Source organism: Hippoglossus stenolepis, chromosome 16 (genome assembly GCF_022539355.2).
Source record: "Hippoglossus stenolepis isolate QCI-W04-F060 chromosome 16, HSTE1.2, whole genome shotgun sequence".
In the NCBI taxonomy this organism is placed as follows: Eukaryota; Metazoa; Chordata; class Actinopteri; order Pleuronectiformes; family Pleuronectidae; genus Hippoglossus; species Hippoglossus stenolepis.
In genome coordinates this window covers 10,672,203-10,698,883 of record NC_061498.1, presented here as the reverse complement: position 1 = coordinate 10,698,883, position 26,681 = coordinate 10,672,203, and the positions used below count along the sequence as shown (strand labels likewise).

The window sequence follows — 26,681 nt, the reverse complement described above, 5'->3', positions numbered from 1 at the left end:
AGTTTGACCTGTTTGGGCCGTGGCCTGTGAAATACCCTGTCCCTTGCATCATTCTATGAAACTTTAGACAGTGACTTTCCTCTTGCACGTGCGTTCTCTGCTTACCAGGATGTGCACGGCTCTTCCCTTTGTGCCGCCCTCTCCTCCGGGTCGAAGAGGCCTCAGTGTGCCGCTCTTACTGTTTATGTTTGGCCACTTAGTGACTATCAGATGACCACGCAGCCCAAGAGGAGCTGGAGAGGAGGCCCCCAGATCTATCGGTTAAAGGATTGCACACTTAGTGAGGTCACCCTGAGCTGTTCACACACATCGACAAAGACCGTAAATATGCATAGCTGTGCACGGTGTATTAGAACATAAGGCGCGGCCATATTTGTGAGCACGTCAGATATTGTAAATGTCCATGCTGTGTGTGTGTGTGTGTGTGTGTGTGTGTGTGTGTGTGTGTGTGTGTGTGTGTGTGTGTGTGTGTGTGTGTGTGTGTGTGTGTGTGTGTGTCAAAGCAACACAACATGGCCGCCTGTGCACAAGTGTAAAGCAGGATCACATTAGAGCATCGGTGCCGTGCACGCCCAGTCTCACCTCTCCCATTTATTGAACTCTGAAGGCTGCAAAACGGACCATGACCGAGCTGGAGATCTCCATTGGCTGCCAGCTAAATCAGATAAGGCCGACCCAAATGTTTGAGAGGGGGAATGGGCTTAGTTTCTTTTCGTTAAGAAACGGGCCCATTCCCCTCCCCGTGAAGCAACAACAACCAAATAAATCAGAGACATGCAGCATGACAGACTCCAGATTGTGGCACCCCAGTGATACTAAACATGTGCTAATCATTAGCCCCTGGCTTCGTGTTGAAGTCGATGTCATCAGCGCACACATCCCGACAGGCAGGACCAGCATTCAGAGCTCTTGCTTGGATTCAGAGTGATACGGGCCTCAGGGGGTTGGAATGAAGCAATAAAACCCTGTGAAAGAATTCAATTTTGATCGCCTTGCTCGCATTTCTACACAGTTCTCCCAGATACGCTATCTTTGGATTAATATCTATTCTGCATCCGACACGCTTCACGCTAGTTACTTTTGACTTCCAATCAATGTGTCTGAATAAATACTCGTGGTCATATGATCCACTTGCTGTAAGATCTGCAGCTGAAATCCCCAACCGCTCCGAGCAAAGCAAACAATTCTTTTCTACTTGTTATCGGCGGTTTTCTCATTCCTGCTGCGGCGCTATCTTTTCCAGGCAAGCGCATGGGTGTTCATTTGACAGCGAACAGTGCAGCACTTCCTTTGCAGGCTGCCAATTCACAGTTTATGCGCGAGAAGGTGTGTGCCAGCAAATATTTTCTTTCCCAAAGAGTTGCCAGCACTTTGTAGCTCTTATAAATCAGGTAAGGAGCCGACTCTAACTGGTTATTAGCACACTGTGTGATGCGCGGTTTTATTGTGGCTGCGTGGAAATGATATAGGGAGCTGAACCCGGAGGTCAAAGGTCACGGCGGGCTAATGCAAACACTCTGAGGTAAGACGTGTGTGGAGTGTGAGTGCATCTGAGGTCGTCCGGAGGGCTTAACACGTGGTTAAACACTTGGAACAGACTAATATTGAGTCTTTGTATAAAACAGCTCAAGGGTGAATCTGCATATTAATAGCGTATTAATGCTTCAGGACTAGTTGTTGTCTTATGTAAAAGACAAGAGGGAGAAAACACATGAATAAGATCATTCATAAGATTGCCCACTGAAGGAGCTTTAGTTTTATCTGTGTCTGGATCAACCTCGCTGCTTGTGTTACGAGTCTGGCTGCTGACAAACATGATCATGGATCGCACAAGTTAAGGGAATTCAATTTAGCAGTGCAAGGGAATGTATTTAGCCTCTAAGCAATACATTTCCACAAATGCATCAGAATAAAAAGAAAATAAAAAAGTAAGACTATACTATATTTATATATTTTTTAAACCAGGTTAGTCCCACTGAGATTAAAGATCTCTTCCACAAGGGAGACCTGGCCCAAGAATAGCAGCAACACAGTTTCAACATAATCAACAGACACGTAGATTAAATACATAAATAATACAAGTACTTGCACACAGGCGACCTGGACTCAAGAGATCTTACCATGAGCTTTAAACTCCGAAATTACGAGTTTGTGGAGCTGAAAATCAGTCTGAGAATTACTCCGTGCATTTGGTCCTGAAAACTTAAAAGCTTCCTTTCTCAACTCAGTTTGGCCTTTGGGAACAACACATTTCAAAAATTCAATAGAATAAAGATTATGACTTAAGTGATTCCAGTTTAAAAGGGAAGATAAATAGGGAGGAATTTCCCCCAGAATGGTTTTGCATATAAAAACATAGCAGTGACTGAGGTGAAGCACACACAGGGAGACCAATTTGCTTTTCGAGTAAAGTTCTGAATGTGACAGTGAGTAATGAATCTCAGTGCCTTAAAATAGGAATATATCCAATAACTTTTGAAAACACTGTGCATGTGTAGTGTTTTTGTGTAATATCTGTGGTGGGGGCAGTTTAACTGAGAATGGTGCTCTGTTGTGTGTTTCAGTCGGGCGGAGGAACCGGGTGCTGAGCTGTTCTGGAGTCTGATGGCTGACTGCATGAAGGAGCCCTCCGAGCACTTTGAGGCACGTGGCTGCCTGTGCTCCTGAGCCACCTCAGCTCAGCAGAGGGAGGATGACAGCTTTCCAGGTTCCCTCTCATCCTCCTCTCTGTCACTGCCTCCTCACTGAGGTAGCCCTCACCAGCACACCCAATTTGTTGTTACCAAAAACACGTCCCCAGCACATCAAAACAAAGAAGATAATACTGCACTACAGCGCTCATTTTGTTTTTTTCTCGTTGGTATTTGTAGACGAACATGGTTTGGGAAACTTTATTGGTTTTGGCGAATGTGGTGATACACATAAGTAAGTGATGGATAGCCCGGTGACTGCATAGTGGCCTGGCCAGAGGAAACTGTGGCCGTGCCGTAAAGCCTGCCTTGGAAGCAGAGACTCTGTGTTGTGTGTGCTCATCCGTCGGCATCGGTCTGGACCGCAGCCCAGAACAGCCACTCGCGCGCGCGATCTGCAGCGAGCCCACTGACAGCTCCTCTCAGTGGCAGAGTGAAGGAGGAGGTGAGGATGATATTGGAAAAAGCTCTGGCACTAGACGCAGCGTTGCACAAGCACATGCCACAAAACCCACACGAAGACGATGCACACGCTTGGAAACATCCACAAATTCACAGCCAGATTTCCCTGACAGCCCTTCCCTGACCTGAAGATCAACCCAAACACTGAAACTGATTATGATAATATATTTATTGCCCATGCTGGTGGGACTGGGAAGTTTGTCAGCCAGGAAATTCGGTACAGATTGGTCCCTAAAGGATGGGCAACATTTGTGGTTATGAGTGAAATGCTTCGGCCGCTAATGGGTGTATTACTATAAAATGTGATTCAGACATTCGGGAGAAAAAAGCCATTCACATATCTACACACACATTCATACAGTTCATCTTTGTGCGGCACTTTCTCTATCACACATCACTCACACACACACAAATCACTCACAAACGCTGCCTGCAAAGCCTTCAGGGGCAATTTGGCGTTCAGTGTTTTGCCCGAGTAAACATCAGCAGCACACAGGATGGAGGAGACGGGCATCGAAACCATTGATCCTCTGGGTAGTGGAAGACCCGCTCTACCCCCATACCAGAAATCCAATCGCCCAATCTTTAGTACCCCATGCTAGTGACCAGCACACACAAAACACAACATATACCAGCAGGCGAAATGATGTAGAAAACGTTTAAGATTGTATTACATAGAAAAAGAATTTGAGGAAGTTAGTGCAAATAGTGATAACCGCCATAACTACGCACAAACAGAATGACCCATTACCACAGAAACCGACACCTCATTGAAGACAAATCCGAGGAAAATATACATTAGAGCAGTGGCCACGTTGTTTGATTGTGGGATAACGTCTGTGAAATGTGGAGCGCAAACAAAACAGCCGTTACCACTTATGGGGAAAGATGTGTCTAAAATCCCCATGAAACAGTTAATGCAATAAATGAAGAAAGCCACATGAAGAACAGTTTAATCTGCGCGGCCTTCAGCATTAGGGCCATACTGCTCCAGCCGGATTTCAGAACATATCAGATCCCACCCACTCCCATCCCAGCCTGACCTCTTGATCCAGCGTGATGAGAGCTTTTGGGATGTATTGTTATGCTTTATGCATTCCAGATGAGACCCCCCCCCCCTCCACCCATACCCGTGTTTCAAAACATGTGTTCCGCTGAGTTCCTGTATGTGATGAAGTTCGCCCTTTCATGACAAAAGAGAGATGGGGTGTGGTCAAAAACAACAAGCATTGCTGTGCAAAGAAAAAAAAAAAAACATATTTGCATTTTTTAACATCCACAAAGACTTTCTTTTAGGTTTTTTCTTCTAGAGCAACAAGGTTTTAAGGGAGAATGACTATAAATGAGGCCTTAGCCAAACCAAAAACTGAGGTTTCCAACGTGCAAGCGGAAAAATTACATTAAATCCCATACTGGGCCATATGGTTCAGGCAAGTGTTTAACATGGAGAAGAAAATATAGCATGGCAGCTGGGACTGAGCTCTCTCTCGTGTGGGGGGATGGTATGGAAAGACCTAACTGAAAACAGGCATTGTTTTTATATTTTTCCATTATAAAGTTACCGTTTCAAAAACAAGCAGGGCTCTCATTACACTGGGCCTTCAGTTCAGCTTCAGTCTTGTTAAAAAAAAATGCTGGACTCCTGCGAGATTTAATGCCAGATTATTGGGTTTGATAACTTGTGTTTGGTGTAAACACCGCAAGTACAAGCTTGTGTTGACTACACACACAAAGGAAGAGCAAGTCGGGGCGCATGGAAAACGGTTGCATATATCTTCCTCTCTCTCTTTTTGGTGCGTTCACACACACACACACACACACACACACACACACACACGCACGCACTACACAGCTTACAATCACAATGCAGCTGACGACCTAAAAGTGCCACTTTAGGGATGTGGGGGTTTTCCGAGGAGAGTATTTAATTCTCTGAGGTCATGGTTGGGTTTGTAGATCTCCAGTCTGTAAAAACTACGCACATGGTTGTGGGAGGAGGGCAGGTCCCGAGGATCATCAGACACACGGCAGTTTGCGTTTCTGCTCCAACGGATGACTGGAAACTTCTTGAAAAACTGGAAACTCTGTGTTGACTTCTCGCCACTGTATCCACATATCTCTGTGACTAACGACAGGCAGATAAACGCCAACTCTTTCAGTTTCACAATAGAATTGACTTCATTTTCCAATAAGCTTTGTGAGATCACCAGTGTCCCAGCAAAGGTCTGAAAATGACCAGTGCTTTATTTCCCTTTAAAACAGCTGGTGACCAGGAAATTCCAAATTCTCTCAGCAGTTCTTTCCAATGATTAGCCTTCCATTCTGCGTGTGTGTGTGTGTGTGTGTGTGTGTGTGTGTGTGTGTGTGTGTGTGTGTGTGTGTGTGTGTGTTTGTACACGTTGTGTCTGCTTGAGTCACTGTCTGGCTGGCTTTCTTCCTTCAGCAAGAACTAATGGGACAGGCTGCGGATGACAGGCAGCTGGAGTGACCATAACACGCACGCACACACACACACACACACACACACTGTGGGCCACCCTGGTCACACCCAAGGCATCCCAAGTATGCAGGGCCAGGCACTCGCACAGTGGTCTCTAAATATGCCTACTGGTCTGTGGGTGACTCACTCTCCCTATGAACGTCTTGTGTGTGTGTGTGTGTGTGTGTGTGCACATGTGTACAAGAGGGCGGTCAGTGTTTGAAAGTGTCCAAAATGGCAGCACTGTGTTGTGCCCCACATGTTGCGTGTGCTGGGACTCTTTGGATATTCCATATGTCGCCGAAGAAGGGCTCGGTTGACAATTAGATTAAGAATGAACATATTGAGCAGTAACAGTGGGCCGAGTGTCTCCACTCTCTCCTCCGCGCCATCCTCCCATCCCCGGGGGCCAACAGCACCGTGACCTCACCCTGCCTCCGCCCCGCGCACACTCCCCCTCCGACACTTCCTGCACTGGCCTGAGGTTGGAGCACAGCTGGGGCTTGCAGCAGAAGAATACTGAAAAAAAAACAGAAACAGGGACTTGGATGATTACTTAACCATCCCCTCTCTATTTGTTCCATTCTGTTCCATTTCACATTTCATGCTCACCAAGTCGGTCAAACACCCACATAAGCCCTCTTCCCATTCCTGAACTCGACGCATAAACGCACGACTCGCTCTCTCGTAAAGTTTGAGGTTTCCTCCGCCAACGGGACGTTTTTCTGGAGACGGCGGTGTGAACGAGGCCGCGCGTCACTCGAGATGAATACTTGTACAACTCTCTCTGCCTCTTTGAGCATCTCGCCGAGCTGTCAATCCCGAGCAATCAGTTACAGATGGAGAGGGCGGAGAGGGATTTAGCTGGGCCTTACCATGCGAGGAACACTGCCAAAAGGCAAATCGTGTGATAGAGGGAAGCCAGGAGATGGCCTCATGCTCAGCTGCGTCTTCCCGAGCCAGACGCGCCTCTACATCACATGCAAGGCGTCACACCGAGTGTTTATGTTTGAAATAAACACTGCGGATAGATTCCGATTTCCAAGTCTGAATCCACCGCGTCTCATGAGCTGAAGTGAGGATGTCGAGGTTGTTTAATGAGATCAAACCGTCGTGTGGTGTTTTGACACCGAGTTTAATCCCTCATTTGAGTGAACATGTACTCGTGCCTGCAGGATGGGGATGGCGGCTGCTTGTGAGAGGGTTTATCACGGTTCTTCTGTCTTCTGAACATCGAGCTAAAAAACTGTACACGGGTACATTTTATGATGTGAAGGTTGTAAATGTTTTTGTGCATGATGATTTTTTTCTTGTTCAAAACATGCAGAGCTGTTTTTGAAGTCAGTAAATTACATTGTTTGATTCATTTATTATACTGAAACCGAAATCCAGCCACATTCAATCACTGAATCGAGAGAATAAAATAAATACAACCCAACCCAACACATACAGTACATGAGCACAACACATCTGCCTATGGTCTGCTGGTTCTGATTGGCCTTGTGGAGGAGCAGGAGGAGGAGGAGGAGGAGGAGGAGGAAAGTCATAGCCTGGCCGCGAGGACGATGAAGAGAGCCAGCATCGGCCGGACTTTTCCCCCTCTCCTCTCCAGCTCGGCCCTGAGGGAGCCATGGCCAGAGGGAGGGGAGCACAAACGGGATGACGGAGTTGTTAAATCGAGGAACCAACACCCAGTGCAGCGTGTATTAAAGTCCTCTCTCCTCGTGGAGCTCTGGGATTCTTCACACTGGTGTTGTTTTCTATCTCCAGTCACACCCTGATTTATGATGCTGTTGAGATTTGGGGAGCGTGAATGAGCCTTTAAGCAGTTGCAGAGTTTCCACAGGCGAAGAGAGGCTTGCGTATAAGGTCACATGAAAACAGGAAGGTGACAGACTGTAATGGAAAGTCTGTCTGATTGGCTCCGCCACTGCTGATATTAGCGGGTGCACTATAAAACCACTGAGGTTTAGCCCATGTGAACAGTGGACACTGTGTTTTGTAAAGCAAAGCAAGGAATGCAGAGGCCTGAGCACAGCCAGTCCCTCGTGTCACACAACCAACTATGAAGTAAGATGCGATTGAGCAACAGGTTCCTGCAGAATAGTCCCATATTCAAAAGTATTGTGAGGTGATGTCATAGCTGCTGAGACCCATGTACTTTTTGGTGCTTGCTCGTAAGTGCGAAGAACCCCTTTGACCTTCAAAACTTATATCTGCTCATGTAGCCTTAAATTAAAAGTACACCTGAGGATGTGAAAAGCTGAAATAAGTTAGCTCTGCATGAAAAGTTAGCTCATCTAAAAAGTGGGGATGAATGATATTTGACTGCATCAAGCTAAGAGATGCTGTCCATGCACTGGTTGAGTGGCACTGGTATTACTCATTATGTCAGGAGAGAGGGAGGATTAGTTTGAATGAGGACCAGAAGGTCATAGTTTAAAGCTGGCCTATGGGAGGTGACCCTTTGTGATCCCCCACTTCCTGGTCAGCTTCAGAGCGTTTCACTTCACAGTGGGCATGCAGTGTCTACCAAACAAGGAGGGTATTGTATGGACATACAGCCTCTGATGGGACGGCGCCAAGTCGGTGTTGGCAAGGATGTAGCTTCCTGGTTTTTCTGAACCAGCGAAACCGAGGGTTTAGATGCGAGATCCACATCTAAACCCTCGGTTTCGCTGGTTCAGTCCTGGGTTCGCTGATACATTGACGGCTCCCACCAATGAGCTGCACGCAGAGATGAATGAATCGTAGATTTTTTTCGACATGTGGAAATCATAGATTGTGACGCGTCTCCACTTCCTCTCACTCTCCAGAAATGAAGCCAAAAATTCCAGGAACCAAGTGCTGCCATCACATTTGAAGTATGCACAGTGGAGAGGGGGGGTGGAGCTGCAGTATCGACGTCCAGACGGTACACACACACACTCGACCAATCGCGAGTCAGTCTAAGCTGCCAATCATGACGGTTGATCTCATTTTTACAGCATCAAACTCATCATCTAATTAAAACCAAACTTTGAAAAATGTAATCTTGTACATAAATCAACTTCCTAAAATGACAGAATCAATCTTTGAGAAAAAAAGAAATTGATGTGTACTTTTTATTTTGATTTATGTCCCATCCACTAACATGGATAATATCCAACACAACACTCGGCTGATACAACGATAACACAACACACGATAAGGAGCTTGAGAGGTTATTTAAATATACATGTTTACGTAGGTTTATGACCTACACTGTTGCCAGCCTCCAGGGGGCGGACGAGATGTTTTGGCTTCACTTTTGCGGAGCTGACAGGTCGTCTATCTCTCGACGGTTTGGTGGAAATCCAATTATTTCAGATTTGAGGATTTGGAAATCTACTTTATATCCATCAAAAATTGCCCAAAGCTTTAGGTGCGAAGTTTTTACGACAGTGACCTTCACATGTGGGTGTACGGAGGAATGCAGTACGCGTGGACGTATATATACATTATATATATTTATACGAGTGGTCTCCTTCCGCTCGTGTCAGCCAGCCGTGGGCAGGTCTTGGACGGGAAGCAGCCTCTGGCGGAGATGAGGGGGTAGAGAGCAGCAGAGCCCCCAGCCCCATCCTATGTGGTCATGGCTGAGTGCAGGCCAGACCAGACCTCCAGAGGACACACATGCCTGCAGGAACCGATCTTCTTTTCAGCACAGGGAGACAGGGTTAGCACAGCACGGCTCAGACACAAGGAAAGAATGGAAAATGAGGGGATGAATCATCGTTTCTGTGCTTATGGCAAAAAACGAGACCTTCATGTTCAGATCTGAGTACAACACGCTGAATGCTAAAAGATCACAAAGTTGATTGTGATTGACGGCAAAGTTTTAAATATCATGACTCTGAAAACAACAGAAAACTGGCGTATGTTGTTCCAGTTGTTTGTTCATTCGTAGCAAAAAAGAACCGCAGAACAGTTTTAGTCTGCTGAGTTGAACGTGGATTTAGCAATTGTGGTTCTGCTCGATGGAAAAAGACACATTTTAACGCTCAGGATCTGGGTGCTGCCCAAAAGAGGTTATGACACAATCTCCAGATTTATAAAGAAAACTGCTCGTTGCACAACGGCCGGGGGAGAACAAAAGCTGCGTTTCCCTCGGAATCACTCTTCCATCTGAGAAAAGACGTACCCACATTCTGACATACCTGCCGCAGTCCCTGCGCGGGAAGACCGCGGAGGATGGGCTAATTTTTCACAGTCGTCTTCGGCGCAAGCATCTGAAGATCTTTAAAGCGGGGACACCGGAGAAGATTCCTGCTACTCCCCCCCACCACGTGTGTGTGTGTGGTCTCCTGCTGCTGGCCCTGCAGTTCCAGGTTTTGCAGGTCAAGAGGTCAACACTGGGTACTGGAATGTTTATGTTCGCAGCTCCTGTTAGCGCCAATATCCGCAGGGCCGTCACGTCTTGTTCTCACGGAGGAACGCTTCAAACTATCTTTCAGGACACACAATGATAACATTTGTTAGTTTGACGCTCTTACACTTAGACGGGACTGAAGACACTGTGCATTTAAAAAGGACAAGACAAATTACTCTTGTAATAGGTGTTAAGATTCGATCGATAAGAAGAGGGAAGGAGAAATGTCTTTGCTGAATGATAACATACACACAGTAATGATCATTAACTCAGTTGATGTACAGTCAAACTTTATCTCGGCAGAGGAGAAGAAGAGACTATTGATCATTTAACATTGATGGATTACCAGTCAGGACAGATCCTATTGCCTGCAAGAGGAATTCTCTTCCTTGCTTTCTTGAAAAAATAAATAAAATAAACTAAACTTGGCACAGTTTAGATATTATACATCTTTGATGGGCGGGCCTTTCTCACTGGGGCACATTTTGCCCTCCCAGACACCGAGCATACATTTGGTCAGAGATATGTGTATCAAAGCATGGGAAAGGATGTCTGGAAGGCATCCAGCGTTTTCATTTTCTCTTCCAACCGCAAACACACAGTTGGGGCTTTTTTCGACCATGGCACTCGCCTTCGAGTTCTGTGCCAGAAAACAACTCCAGTCCACCCCCCCCCTTCTAACCCCTCCCTGAGCGTAGAGCTACGCAGCAGAAATGGCTGTTTGTTTATGACCCATTAAAAAAAAGGGGGACTTGCAAACGACTGCTGCCAACATTAAAGAAAAGTGCTGGATCTGCTCGGGGAGTGGTCTGGATGTTTTTGGGGAGGGGGAGCGTTCACACACTATTATGTGCGCGTGGGAGGAGGAGGAAGGGAACGGAGCGAGGCAAAAGGGCGGCATATGAACAATTTTGTATTCTTTTCCTTTCTTCCCCATCCCCCACTTTACTCCCCCACCCCACCCTCTCTCCTTCATCTGCCCCCCCTCCCACCTTTCCTTTCCCACTCCCCCCCTCCACCAGCAGGTTGTTTAATACTTTCCAGATTTCAGCATGCCTTCGGCCTCCTGGAAGAGCCTCAAGTCTGCTGATGGAATTTGGTGGAAAAGGTTGTGGGTCCAGGCCGGGGCTCCTGACATAATAAACCTGAAGGCAATGAGCGCCTCCCATTGGTGGCTCTAGTATGGATCCAGTGTATGTTTTTCTTTTTTTTTTTTCCTCAAAAGTGAATTGGAAGGCAAAGGGAAATGACATTTGACAGCCTCTGAGCCAGATGAGAAACTACATCCAGGGTGTTTGAGGGGGAGAAACAGCTGCATGACAGACTCCTGTTACAATGGGCTTTCTATGGGGGAGGGAGGTGAGCAGATCTCACCCATCTCCAGTGTCAAGTTTAAATGTGCGGGACAACTTGAGCGGCTGGGTTCACATCCTGCCCCTCGCTACAAATCACCACGTATAATCTCATTCGACAGTTTTGGTGATGAGTTTTGAGATTATTTTTTTTAAAAGGGGGAGGGGGGGGCATTCCATCTCTGTAGACACTGACACGTGGGAGTCACACTGAGACGTGGTTGTGATAAAACACACTCATCAATCAACGTGGTGTTCTTGAGTGTAAGTTGATGCAGAGGTATTAAAAAGATCAATCTCAAATCTCAAAGTCAAAACGGCCATTACGCTTAAGACACACACCCATCACCAGATGGGAGCGTCGCACAACCACTAGATGGCAGTAGACGACAAGGCTTGGACCGAGCGACTCGCCTCCCATGCTGCACGTGAGGATGATTTATACTTCAGTTTAAAAAAGACAGGACTTTGAAACAAATGCAGAAGTGGTGACTCGTGGAGATTTGGGCTGTCCTCCTCAAACAAACAAACAAAAAAAACAAATCAACAATCTCCAAGAAGAGTAATGACTTCACACAGACAGTGAAAAGAAGGATCAATAGCACTGCTGGTTGGTATTGACCACAACAATCAATATAAATGGCCTGTTTCTACCGCGAGTCTAAGAATAATGACTTGTTCGGGCCCTCTGGTAGATTGAACGCTGGCTTAATGTGACTGTGACAAACTGAAAGTGGAAGGAGATTAATTCCCCTTCAATTTAAGTGTGTTTCATTTGTCGTCCGGCGCCAAATCACAACATGCATTATCTCAGGGGCACTTTGCATAGGGAGGTCGAGGATCCAAACACCCCCATTGTTTTAGCATGCCAGCTCTAACGTGGAGGGATGCAGGGTGGAGACCTCGGCCTGTCTGCTGCGACCGTTGACTAAACAGAGTGCACTGAACTCTGACCGAGGCCCCGGGGCATCGCCGGTGCGTGCGGAAAGCCAAAGAGTTGGGTGTAGAAAATCGACTGTGACAGAACAGGGTCCATGATGAGAAGCGGAGGAGCCCGTTCCTTACGTGGCTGCCACACGCCCCCGTCCCTCCGCTCCCAATCAGGACAAGAACCTGTCATCGGCGAGGCTCCTCACCTTCCCTCCACCATCCATCTTTCACTCGCCCCACATCAGTACTAATGAGAATAAAGCTGCTCTAGAACAGAGCTCGTCTCTCTCTCACACAAACTTCAACACACACACACGTTTACTCATGAGTCATCACATCCCTCTCAGCTTGTATAGCTAATACTTAAGAGACGCATCCAACTTAGGCCTCAATTGCTTCCTTCCTTCCTCTTCTGGGAGAGCCAGAAAATAGTAACAGGAAACAGAGAAGGCACTCAAGGAATTCCTTTGTTAATGCTGCCGATGGAGTCGCACTCAAAAGTTATATTATCCTCTGATGTGCTGAGACAAAGAGGCAATAACAAAAAAAAAAGATATACGCAGCAGTAAAATATGTTCAGACTTTATTTTATTGAAAAATATAGGTTATTTTGGATAATACAGAAAAAAGGCTGTAAATATACTGTAGGAGAAAACGACAGTAAGGCAGAATATACATAATACGGAACAAAGCAACACGGACAACTTCCCATTCGCACAAGATTTACTCTGGAAATTACCTGAATATATTATGTAGTGTGTGAGCGATTGGCAATATAAATATCCAGTTATGCAAGTTCATTTGTTTTGCTTTTTCTGCATGGTAGCACATCTTAAAAACACCATTTATTTCCATCTTTTTTTCTTATTTTTTTTAAACCTGCAAGCTGAACTCGAGCTGAACTCCACAGTGATTATCCAAACATAGAGGGAGGCGACAGGCAGATGTGACCGGCTCTCCCAGAAAGAGAGCCTCGCCACTGAATCTTTTTTTTTTTTGGCGAGAAAATTAATCATTTGGCACATGTCAGTTTCAGTTAAGGCAGTGACATCAATCAGCGCCACTGAGCCTCAATACTTCTGGCCACTGCATCTTTTTTTATTTTATTTTTTTTATTCATGACGCAAGAGATACAGTCAAGCTGCAATGACAAAGCAACTTGCATAAAAATAGCAAGTCTTCTAAAATGCCCCTTGCATCTATTGCTGGCTGTGTCTTCTTTCTCATCCGCTCTTCAAAAACAGCCAAATATTTCTCATACATAGCAAAACAAATTTAACATCACCAGGTATTAGACACGTACAGAAGTAGTGTGTGGTCTAATAGTGCCGGCTGGTGCAATTCTTTTTTTTCCTCCATCAGTACAAACCCTTAACCCTAAAGTAGTTTTGGAACTGTTTTTACACATAAAAGGCACCCCCGGGTTTAAAGAGAATTATAATCTTTAACTGAATTCAGTTGAACCGCTGCAGTCTCTCAGATGTATAAAAAACAAGGAAGGAAGTGGTTTTCTGTGTCAGTTTGGCAGATTGATCGAAAGGAAGCTAGTCATTTCGTGCCGGTTCACGGAAATCTATGAGAAGAGTGAAATAAAAGAGTATGTTCATTGACACGAGACGAGAAAAAAAAAAACGCGCGGCCCTTCTCCAGGGTGCCACACACACGACTCCTCACTCCTCCAGTTTCGTGTAGTAACATCATCCTTCAGTTAAATCAGGCTGATGTATCTCCATAAGCTTTTACGTGTTCTTTAATTCACACCGAGTCCGAGTCTGTGTGGCGCTCACGCCGAATTAAAAACAGAAGAGAATTTGGGGTTTGGGCTCTGTGGTCTCGCTTTGCAGCAGGAAATGGCAGCCTCTGTGCAGCGTTGCAAGGACCCTGATGTTACATAAGGGAGAAAATTGACGGATCAGTGGTACTTTAGTATAATATTTGTCTTAAGACGAGAGAGGCTCAAGGCAGGACTTCACTCTCCAGTGACAAACACAGCCCATTTTTTACTGTGACAAGGCACCCACCAGTGGTCCTGTTGTGTTGACAGAGACCTTCTGTTCGGGCTCAGGCCTCATGATGTCCCACAGCCAGAGAGAGAAAACACAACAACAACAACAACAGAGAGGCAGAGCGAACGAGAGAGAGAGAGAGAGAGAAAAGCACATGTGACACGTCAAGTGAGAAAAGAGAGAGCGCGTGTGAATCGAGCTTTAGTTATGGAAAGTGTTTTTCTTACAAAAAAAAAAAAAGTTCCTTTCTAACCCATTCCTCCCAGCGCACGTCTGGAATGTTCCCTGTTCAAAAAAAAAAAAAAAAAAAAGGCGGCTGCTCTTCCATGTCACTTCTCTGAGTGTTCAACAGGGAGGGATGGATTGACACACAGTGGAGGGTAAGGCTCTCCGACAGATGGAGTTTGGCCCATCCTACAGGAGCAGGCACAGTCTTCACAGACGTTCAAAGTAAGCCTCCCATGTCACAAATTCCCATTCACAGTCCCATTCCCACAGCAGACGACTACAGTGTCTTTCCAAGTGTAAATCCACTCTGTCAAAGGACTTGCTAGTTTCACACAAACCCCCCTCCCAGAGCTCTGTCCTACTTTTTTCGTCAGCTTTGAAAATCTCATACACGGATCTCGTCATCTTCATCCTCCAGGAACGAGGAGAAGTTGCTCTCCTCCTCTGGCGGGGCACTGAAGGTGGCGCTGTCTGTGTCTCCTGCATAGGTCTGACTGTGTGGTTTCTCATCCAGGGCAGCAGAGCCGGAGCTGGACACGGAGCAGCTGTCTAGATGCTGCAAGTGTTTGGGCCTCGTCTCGGGGGTGTACTGCGGGGTGTAGGGCCCCCCGTCCTCAAGCTGCCTGTCAATAGACCTGGGTGGGTGCACGGAGCGCTGCAGCTCTGCCTCTACCTCCATCTGCTCCTCTGTATCCTCGTCTTGGCCCTTCTCCATGCTGTCCTCATCCTCGCCATGCGTGCTGAGGGGTGGTGACGCACGGCCCTCGCTGCTCTTGCCCTCCTCGTAGCCAAGGTCGTCCTCCTCCTTTTCCATCACCCCCAGGATGTCGCCGAGCATGGAGGGTCCAAGGTCGACGTGGAAAGACATCACCGACACGGCGTGCTTCATTCCTCCTCCACAGTGATAGGAGCTCTCCGGAAGCTCAGTCAGCTCGCCAAAGTCTCTCTCCTCCAGTTCCAGGAAGTGAGTGGCTGCGGCCGCACCTCTGCCGTCCACCTCGTCATGCTGCTGCTTCAGCGGACTCGAGGACAGACTCATTGCTCCCATGATGTCGCTGCGGCCTTCATCGTTGAGAAAGGGCAGAGACATGGCGTTCTTCACGTAGGTCGGTGACCCGCCTGGGAGCACCAGGCCGCTGTCGCTCTGCTGATCAACTCGGGTCACAGACTGGGAGCGTTTGCTGCTCCTGAAGGTGCGAGACAGGAGGCCGGGTCGGGGGGAGCGGGGGAAGGACGTGGTATCGGGGGGAGGTTCTCCCGAGCGGGTGCTGAGGAAGGAGGTATCTCCAAAGGCATCACCACTGCGACCGACATGCATAGTGTGGCGGAAGTCGCCCAGCGGGGCACTGATCATCTCCCTGGTCAGGTCCATGCGTGAGCGGCGCTTGGTCTGGGAGGAGCCAGACACGAGCTGTTTTAGGATTGGCATGGCGCCGGATTAGGTGCTTCCTTTTCTTTTGCACGAAGAGGTAAGAAAAAGATGCAGTCAGCCGATGAGACGAGCTTCCAGACCTTGAATGTGATGCTTGTTAGAGACCTTGGAGGGAATATTGATGCTCCTTAAATTCAGTCAGCCTGGGAACCTGAAAAAATGAAGAGAAATACAATAAATTATACAGAACCAATTCAACATTATACACATTTAAAAAGAGATCAATCCTTTAAACTAAATTAAACACCGAATATAAATTGCATCGACCCTGAGAAACACAGTGAATCCTTTTCGCTAAAACACAGAAATCAGGCCAGAAATAAAGCAAAATCGAGTTTCACATTATGTTGCACAAAATATTTTCAGTCAACTGTTTTAATGCCGTCAAGTAAATAAATAAATAAATACATTTCTAAGAATTTCAAACCTTCCACTAATTACAAGAGCCGAAGCCATCAATTATGCATCTCCATAATGATAAGCAACACTCTTCAAACATCTGTGTGATGACCTCTGGGGGGAAGAAAAAAAAATAAAAGATGTAACACCACAGGATTCTGTTTCAAAATGGCATTATAATTGAGAGAAAAACACCAACCACAGACCAACATGAGTCGGGTTTGCCGGAGATGACAACCTCGGCTGCACAGCACGCAGCGTCTGACCGAAAACTTATCATCCAGTTGCTCAAACGCATGTGGAACTTTAACTGGAGACATGAGAAACGACAGAGAATATCCCCCCCCAGCCATCAGAGTTTAAGCACCAAGACGGTTTGTGAGCGACGGCTGATAGAAAACACTTCCGCAGCAGCCCAGGCCCCAGACAGAGGAAACTGCCAAGCTCGCCGCCGCTGCCGCTTCCTTCAGGTGCTCCACTGGAGGACAGGGGCAGGGTATCTCATTAGCCATCCCAAACATATAAAAAACACGCATGAAAAGAACACTGCCCTGGTGGTCTGCAGAATGAATCGCAAGCATTTTCTGCAGACAGGCATCAAAAACACATGCACCTCCGACTTGTGACGGGAAAATCTCTATGGTTTCACGTAAGCGGGCCCCGAAAGAAAGCGCTTACCTTTGCCGTTTTAAGCGAGCGCCTCTCTGGCTTGCACACAGCGCCGCTTTCTCCGTTTACTCATCTTAACACAGGGAGATCATCAAAAACAGTCAGCGGCTTAACCTTGACTTCTGGATTTCTTACAGGCGAGCCTTCAAACGATATTTAAGTCAGAGTTGTTTTGGGTAGAAGTGCCGTTTGGGGGATTTCTCCTCTTTAATGTGGCAGGCGCTTTTGAAGTTCACCGACCTCGTTCATCTGCTTCCACCCCCCCGCCTCCTTTCTTTGCCAGCTGAGCCGCTATACTCCTCTTCCTGTTCAGGCCCTCACCTGCTTTGGTCTCCATAGAAACACCCTCCTGCAAGCAAGCAACAGCGCTTCCTGTCAGGGGCCGCAGAACGCTCCGGGCTTCGTACCAGCGTGCAACACATGGCCTCCTTCTGTGTCGATCCGCAGCTCAGACAATACTCGCTTTTAATCTGATGTTTTCACTAACCACCCATCCATACTGTGGGTATATTTTTGTATTGCTCCAAAATGGAAAGAAGTAAAATTATACATGTGTTCCAACGTGGGACATGAAGCGATCTGTATCAAGAGAAGCATATAGGCTGCGTGTAAACTTGTAAGCCTTATTTAACCGAGGCTGAGACGAGATGTGAAAACTTTCCATGAACTCCAAGTGTTTTTGCGCCAACACACACAAACAAGGTCACTTTTTTCACAGACACATGTTTATTATTGAAGCTGCATGCTCTGATTTGTTTTTTGGGGAAATAATGAGGAAATAATTCACACCCAGCACGAAAAACAAAAAAAACAAAAAAAAAAGAAGCAGAAAAATGATGAGTAGTTGCTTCTGGGTGGTATAAACAGACAGGGGAAAACAACTCGCAGATGAAACAGGGAGAGATGGTAAAATCCCATCTCCATCTCCTTCATCTCAGCGCCCCAGGCCAGGATCAAGCTGAGAAGCTCAATGGCATGACCATCTCAGGGATGCAGAAATTTGTTTCAGACTGTACCAGGCAGACTGTTCTTCATCAGCCGAATCTAAACCAGACCCCGGGAACTCTGCAGAATCAAAACCTGATTTAGTATGGCCCTGTTGTATTTATAGCCTTGTGTGTCTTTGCATTAGAGCATGTGTGTGTGAATGTACGCATGTGTGTATGCCTTAGAAGGCAGCAGTTAGCGTGGGAACTACGGGGTCACAGCGGGGAGGGGGGTGATTTTATAAACAGACTTTCTCAACACTCAGGGTCAGGCTGCTGCAGAGATCACTGGAGACACAGAACGTGGGACAGAATCAGACGCATCTGCCTCATTTCCAATTTGACAGCGAGACCAGAACAGCTTCTGATAAGCTAACACCCACTGGACGTGTCTGACCCGCAGAGCAGCAGCCCCGTAAATGATTGGAGTTTTTGGAAGATGACTGACGAGCTTTTATTCGGATGCGGCGCACGCATGATCCCATTAATTTCCAAAATGTGTGAGAAAATGATTTTCCAGCCAATTCCCTCCAAGTGTATATACTATTCTATGGGAAAACGCAATGCAGGCCCTGTTTATAGATTGCGAAACTCAATTATCAATTTAAATACCTAGGCTGGGTCCGTGGAGGGTTCTAAATCTGTTTAAACATCATATGGTTATAGCCACGACTCTGTGGGAAGAAAATACACACCCAGGTCTTCAGATGGAAAAGCACACAAATAACAGAGAAAGGCAGCAAACAGAAACGGGTTATTTTACTCCGACTGAACTGCACGGGTGAAGAAAAAAAAGAAGGCAGCCATTATACATCAGACAATAAACTGACTCTGTTCACCTGGGAGAGGTTCGAGTCTCAGAGGAAATGCTGCAGTCATCTCTTAACGCCGAGCACAGATGCTACATCAGAGGAAGTGAGCGCACAGCGGCTGTGAGCACAAGCTGCGACTCAGAAATCACTCATATCATTAACATGCATCCATTAAGGTTTTACAGCTCACACACACACACTCTCACACAAGTGAATTTATATTCATGACAAAGATTTCCTGTTCAACATCACAGAAGTATTGACCCCCCCGGATGATTTGTGTTTAGGGCGAATATAACTTCTCACTTCTTGTCAATACTCTCACAATAGGCCAGACAACAATAATACACAAGAGATCACTCAAACACACACACGTACATGGCGAATGGTCCATTTCCCTAATTGAGTATTGATGCACCGTCTTTGTGCTTAATTCATCCAGTGTGTATTCCACTGTCTGGGAGAGGGTGGCTGCTGCTGCTGCCCTGGTGGTGGTGGGGGTTGTCTGTCTGCCTCATTTGAAGCCAGTGACCTGGACGGACAAGCGAATAACCCTGAGGGGGAAATGACATTAGGGGGCCTTTGGATGGAGGCACCCAAATGTGTGTCAAAAAACAAGCACTAATATTGCAGTTTTCCTCCATCTCGCTGACATCTCAACCTAAAAATTAGTCTAGACGACTTCATTCCACTTGCAAGTAAAAACCGAGGTTTATTACAACATCTAACTGCAATACCAGGTATTCTGTTCACACACACACACACACACACACACACACACACACACACACACACACACACACACACACACACACACACACACACACACACACACACACACACACACACACACACACACACACACACACACACACACACGTAATTAAGCAGACAAATGGCGTCTAATAGATAGCTATCTGCCACGCAACTCAGTTAGCAGGCCTGAATATCTCATTTAGGAAGGAGCAGCCCTAGGACGAACAGTGGAAATCACATTATCTCTCAATCACACAGACGGGGAACAAAATGAATCAGGCGGATGCTGCCCTCTGAGATAAATGCAGCAATGAGAAAACACACCGGTCTAATGAGAATTTACAAATAAAGCCCCCAGAGGCTTTACATAAAAAGCCAGATTTAGCTGTTGTTTAAATGGCCCATTTGGGGCCCTCTAAATGGGCACTGCCATTTGCTTGTAGTTTTATGGATTTCGGGATCAAGTTGTTGACCTGCAGTGTTTCTTGGAGTTCTCTCTTGCCACACCACCCTTTTTCCCCCAATGCCGTTCTCCACCGTGCAGTTCTAGGATTAAAGTGTAAATCCGCTGCAGTCTGAAGAGCGAGACAAATCCAAAAATGTGTTACTGTTAAATTCAGAAAACGATGAGGAAATGTCGCCCGCGGCAACAGGCTTAGCCGGCATTTGCTGACCGGCTCCTGTTCCCACAGACCCTGACCTGAGCATGTTAGAGTCCAACTTTATTTAATTGCACTTTGAAGACCTAGAGCTGCAATGATCTGTCGAATAGCAGAATTAGTAACTGTCAATATTTATATTAAATGCAAACCGATTCACCTTGTCCTGATTCGAATACCTGAATTTAGATATCTGCCAATACTGGAGCTCTTTTTGGTCATCATTGTTATGTGAAAGTTTTTTATTATGATAGCAAATAATATAAAAATGTTTTAATTATTCCAAATATATTTATGAACTTTATGAACTGTAGGCTTCACACAATCATGTAGATGTAGCATAGGAGAGCAAATTACTAAGACACCTGCTTTAATGTTTTGAAAAGCGAGTACTTTTCTATACGAGTAAAAAAATGTCAATTGTAAAAAGTTAATTGGGACAACTGGATAGCCAATTTATGCTACAATATTTTGTTTATGGGATTATAATTTTATTAGAATTCATAAAAAACATCAGATTATTGACTAAGGACTGATAAATGTAGCAGAAACACTTTTTAAATGGTAAATAGAAGTTTTGGGTGTTTTGGAAAGTTGGTTTGATAAAATATATTAGTCATTTCAGCCCTATATGGACAGAACCAAGAATAATGTGCTTAAATTGAGTAAAAAGATACTAGAAACCTGTGTGTGTATTTCTCAAGCACAGACAAACGAGAACTCGCATATCAGTGTTTTGGCCGTCCCCACTCATACCTGGCACGCTGGTGTGAGGCGGTCTGTTATGCTAATATCACACTTTACCCAGCAGGACATTCTGCTTAGTACAGATCAAAGCACAGCAGAGTTTTAGAGCTTTCCTGCGAATAAGAGTCCCTGTAGGTTTTTTTTTTCAGTTGGCATTCACAATCACTGACTTATCACTGAGATCCGTGAGGGGAATATTTTAGGTAAGCTGCTTGGACTGGAGGAACAAACTTACAAAATTCTGCAGTGTTTAAAAATAGCATCCAGTGGACTGGTAAATAAGTACACAAGTCCATAAGTGTGTTAGTGTTGTATAATCAGCGTGGATTGACCAGTGCAAACATGAACTCATCGTATAATCATTGACGTGGGGGATATAAAACTCAGACAGAAAAGGTGAGCGACACAGAGCGGAGCCATCAGCCAATGACAGAGGTTCCTGGCAGAGAACAGGCGCCAGTCGTGTCGACGTGTAGCAGCTGACCTCTGATACCCGAGAGGAGATGACTTGTCTCTTTTACATTTGCAGCCAACACAGCCTCCAGACATGACACTACGTCTCCTTCTCTGCTCTCACTAAAGGCGACAGCTTTGATTACAGACACAAACAGCGAATGACGGACAAGGAGGCTATACACCAAGTTTTCTGTGCGCCAAACAAGACACGTTCACGGTTTCGACAATGCCTTATTATACACAAACAACGCTGTCCGCCCCTGCTCTTGCCATCGCCTCTATTTGGAATACATTTCACAAACATGCCTCTGAAATTACAGCCGGCGTCGCTCAGCATCAACGTCATCTGTGTGTATTGGGCATGGCATCTAAATAAACATGGAGGTTGGTGGGGGTAGGGCAGAAATTGGCACCAGTGTGGAATCAAGTTTACTTAAGAGGGTCGCTTAGGGGCTGGAGGCAATCCCAGCTCGACATTGGTTGAGAGGAGGGGAACACCCTGGAAGGGTCGCCAGCCCATCACAAGACCAGCATACAATGGCAAACCAACATTCACACATATTTGGAGTCTCCAATCAAACTAACCCCAGTCAGCATGTCTTTGGACTGCGAGAGGAGGTCAGAGTACAGGGAGAACATGCAAACTCCACACAGAAAAGATCCTCGCCAAACCGGGATTCAAACCAACCCTCTTGCAGTGGGGCGACAGTGCTAACCACTGCACTGCCCTATGCCTGCCAGAAATGAATGATTTCTGTAATAAGACATGGCTGAAACCTGATATCGCTCTCATTATCCAGCCGGACAAGAAAGGTCAGCAACCAGCTTCGGGTCATTAATAACCGTCCCTGTCCCCACAAAGATGTCTGAGGACCCTTGAGTGGTGCATGTGCACAGAGCGGCAAGAATATGACTGATTATTGTTGAGGTATGTGACCGACACCAATAACCTCAACTCAACAATTTGCCAACTCTTTTCCAGAAGTTCATATTTCATGTGCCAGTGTTTGACAGAGAAATAGGTTGGCGTGTCCGGGGGTCCGCAGGAAGGGCAGGGGAGAAAATGAGGCGGTAAACCCTCCCATCTCTCCGGAAATCTCTCAGCCTGCCCTTCCTGGCCACACATCATGTAAACAAGGCCTCGGTCCCCCCCATCAGGCTATGTTACTGATGGGCTAAGCTAACAAACACAGCTCATATCGCCATCAACACTCAGTTTTAATAACCTCACAGGGTCCGGGACAGAGCTGGGACTGCTCAACAGCAGCTCTTAGTGCAATGTACCTCAGGCTGAGTTACTTTAATTATTTTAGGAGGCTGAATCTCCTCCAGAGCAGGTATCTGATGAGTCACAGCTCATGACGGCTCTGGCCTCAGGCCCAGGTGTCTGTGTTGTCACCTAGGTGCCTCTTCAGAGCTGCAGAAAAAAGGAGCGAGCTTAGGTTTTTAAAAAAGGAAACTCAAGTGAAAACTTGTGCTCTCGCTGGAAGGAATGCAGGGAAATTATGGGACCCAGAGAATCTTGCTTTAAAGTGCGAGAGTGCCATAATTATAGGGTCAAGGGAGCATAAAAAAGCAACAAGCTGCTTATTCGGCTTCCCTCGCAGGTTGGAGGGAAGCCGAACAAGCAGCTATCAAACTACGAAGGGCTTTTTGTCAAAGATTAGATTTTTTTTTTTGAAAAGCCAGAGAGCACTCGACAGCTTTATGGGCGATTTAGGCCACAGAGAGGCAATCTGCAGTGTCACTCAAGTGGATAATCATTTTACTGAGTGTCAATTCTCCTTCAGAATTTAGTATCCAATTATTGGATTAATGGAAATAAAACTGCAGGGAAGATGAAAATTAAAGAATGACTTCTTCAACTCTCTGCATATTTGTGCAGTTTAAAATAACAACCCCCCCTGCTGCTGCTCTCTATTGCCACAGTGACATCACCCTTATACAATATTTACAACTGGTGACAAGGAAACAGGATGGAGGAAAAAAAACTGAATAAACATTTCCTGCGACCCAAAGTACCAACCCCAGCACACTGGGTCACAATGCAGCAGCATGCTGGATAAGGACAGAAAACAATGCCTCCAAACAAAAGACCCAGGAACAAACACGGCATTCACACACTGACACATGAGACGCCCTTAGAATTTGATGTTGGGACAACAAGGTCATAAAAAAAAGGTAGGTGGCAGCGCACCAATAAACTGTTTAAACTTTATGCCACAATGTCAAACTACAGCTAAGCAGGAAGTAAATTATCCACCAAGCTGGTTTTATCATTTGTAGGCCTGTGGTAGGATCTCAGGGGAGATGACAACAACCCTACATGCTACTTAAACTACAGATCATTCAAAAGGCCGGTGTTGTAGTCTATAATAATCCAGCAGTTCACCATCACCATGCTCAAACAGTTTATATTGGTATTTCCTGGAATGTGCAGGGGCTGGACAGGACACACACACACACACACACACACACACACACACACACACACACACACACACACACACACACACACACACACACACACACACACACACACACACACACACACACACACACACACACACACACACACACACACACACACACACACCCTCAAATAAGCACACAAACTCCAGACATGTTCAAACTTGGGTGCAGGACCATACACTCGCTGGCCACAAATAACACAGTTTAAAGAATTGCACTTCAGCACCACCGCCGAGGGATTTCGGAGATTCTGATTATCTCCAACATGCAAAAGTCAGGCGCAAAAACTTGTTCACTTTGGTTTTAAAAAAAAAAGAAAAAAGAAAGAACAATCAGAGCAGGTTGGGTTTCCTGGGCTTCCAGCCAGCTGAGGCTGTCTACAATGTGCGGTGCCCAATAACAGAGTGCTTGGCACAGTGTCCAACACCGCACAAACCAAGACTAGCTTTCACCTTCGGGCACTAAACATATGTCTCCTGCAGGCAATTAGATGCTTTGTAATTTAAGAAACAAGAGGAAAGTAGAGGGAGCAGAACCTGTGCGGGCTGGTTTAAAAAGAATGTGTCGCCTGTTCAAAAGGAGGCATTTCACAGGCACTTCTGGGAAAAAGTAAACAGACCATAAGCCTATAACACGTGAAATCTTGGCAACGAGGCTCGGTTGTTTGCTGTGTCGTCGACTTACATCCGTCACAGAGGCCCGGCAGAGGGAGTTGACATCACATCACAAAAAAAAAAAAAAAACTCTGTTTACTTTGGTTAAGAGGGGTCCAATGTCATATTTAAACCTATAGGGGAACAGAGAAATCCACCCATGGTACCTCACAAGCAGAGACCTGCGATAACATGATCTCCTCAAACAACTGCAGAGGAGCTCTTCTCAGGACGGCAGTGATGGAGCGATGGCCGACAGACCTGAGGCCCATCACCTCATTGTTCCAGTGAGTGAGCTCATCCGATGCCACAGTGACACGACCGCTGCCAAGCAAACTGGAGAGGGCGGCCAAGGCGGTCATGTGGGTAATGAAGTGGACAAACAAGGGCAGGTGTGCAGTGCATGCTGGGGCAGAAAGTGTGTAATGTGAGGTTTTTCTTTTTTTTTTGTTTAGTCATCTGATCTGAATTCAGAGGCAGCATCTGGCCCAGTTTTTTTTTTTGCATATTCCTTTCACTTCCTGTGTTGACTCATTCTAGAGTAAGTTTGCACACACACACGCAAACCTGATTTGCAAACATTTGCAATCAAAGCATTTCCCCATTTACAACACATTCACCCAGTATGTCATCAAACACGTGTGTGGCCTAATTTTGAATATTTTGCTCATCTTCTGACGTCAAATAAGAAAAGCAAAGTGATATAATATAACACAAACACTTTGGATGAATTTGATCCACAGCATCACTCAGATAATCCAAGAATATGAATAATACCACATGGTTTCAAAGGGTGTGTGGACCAAACAACACGATTTCCTCGAACGCTATTTCCTCAACAAAGAAACCCTTGAAAACAGGAACATTTATGTCCATTTAACGGCTCTAGATTCACTGCTGTGTTTACAACCCACTGGAGCTTCGATCCCATTACAATAAAGCTGTGATTCAGGGTGGGTCACTGGCAGGAGAACAATAAGTAGCCGGCCACAAAAGCGTCAGCTGGCTGTGCGCACCGTGCGCTCCGCTGAATAAAGCAGGGATGAATCCATCAAGGAACGGCATGCAACGCACACATATAAAAAACACATCTAATCCCCTAGAGAAGTTCCAGTGGGAGCACACACGGAAGAAACGCGCACACACTTACCGAGCATCCCATTCATAAAAAGCCGGGTGCAGCTGCACTTCTAGGCCCCCAGCAGGTTGACGATGGGGGCGCGTTCATGGAAAAAGGGAGATGTAGAAGAAAAAAAAACACACACACACGCTCGGATGAAAACGTGCGCGTCCGAACGAAGCTGCCACACGGACGTGCCCCTGTTTTTCTTTCTGTAGAAAATATTATGATAGCTGCCACCGCATCCTCACGAGCGGTGCTGCTGCTCCGGAGCGCAATAACTCGGCCACACACCACAATGGGGATGATGCCTGCTGCCTGGGTAGTGCGCGTGAACACGCCTCCTCGACGCGGCTCCTTAAAGACACAGGCTGCCCCGCGTGGGGCCCCACGCACTGGCTCGGTGCGGTGTCCCTCACGGGGAGGAGGCGGGCTCAGTGTCATGCACACTGATGGGGTGAAAGCCAGGGGAACCGAGTCACTCTACAAACCACCAGTACCAGTGGGGTAAGATGTCTCACGATTAAATATTTAACCAAAATGAAAATGAATCCACAAAAACACATATTTAACATTTAAAGGGATAGTTCACCCCAAAAATGAAAATTCACTCACTGTCTACTCACCGCTATGCCGATGGAGGGGGTGGGTGAAGTGTTTGAGTCCACAAAACACTTTTGGAGTTTCAGGGGTAAACACTGTTGAAGCTAAGTCCAATACAACTGAAGTAACTGGTTACTCCATCTTCAACTGTAAAAAACAACAGAAAAAACCATAACATGCCTCCATACTCCTCCTGTGGGGTCATCCAAGTGTCAGGAAGCTCCAACATGCAAATTCACCTCAAAACGGTGTCATTTACACCATGTTTTTAGCCTAAATGTCCTCTGATATCCTCCTCTGGAGCCACATTCATGTTCGCTCTCACAACATGGCGTAAATTAATACCATCAATACCAATGTCGTAAGATGTCTCACTATTA

The 26,681-nt window shown here is 46.1% G+C and overlaps 1 protein-coding gene across 2 annotated transcripts; it reads right to left on the bottom strand.

Annotated features, from left to right (window-relative positions):
- Positions 1-12,874: 12,874 nt before the first annotated feature.
- On the bottom strand, positions 12,875-26,045 carry cdc42ep4a (CDC42 effector protein (Rho GTPase binding) 4a). 2 transcript variants are annotated; one of them, XM_035181675.2, is made up of 2 exons: positions 25,729-26,045; positions 12,875-16,120 (listed from the first exon to the last, which is right to left on the bottom strand). In XM_035181675.2, exon 2 carries the CDS (start codon positions 15,964-15,966, stop codon positions 14,923-14,925), a length of 1,044 nt encoding a protein of 347 aa, XP_035037566.1. In that variant the 5' UTR covers positions 15,967-16,120; positions 25,729-26,045; the 3' UTR covers positions 12,875-14,922. The 2 variants fall into 2 exon arrangements, with proteins under 2 accessions (XP_035037566.1, XP_035037567.1); XM_035181676.2 differs by lacking the exon at positions 25,729-26,045 and adding an exon at positions 17,047-17,225.
- Positions 26,046-26,681: the final 636 nt, after the last annotated feature.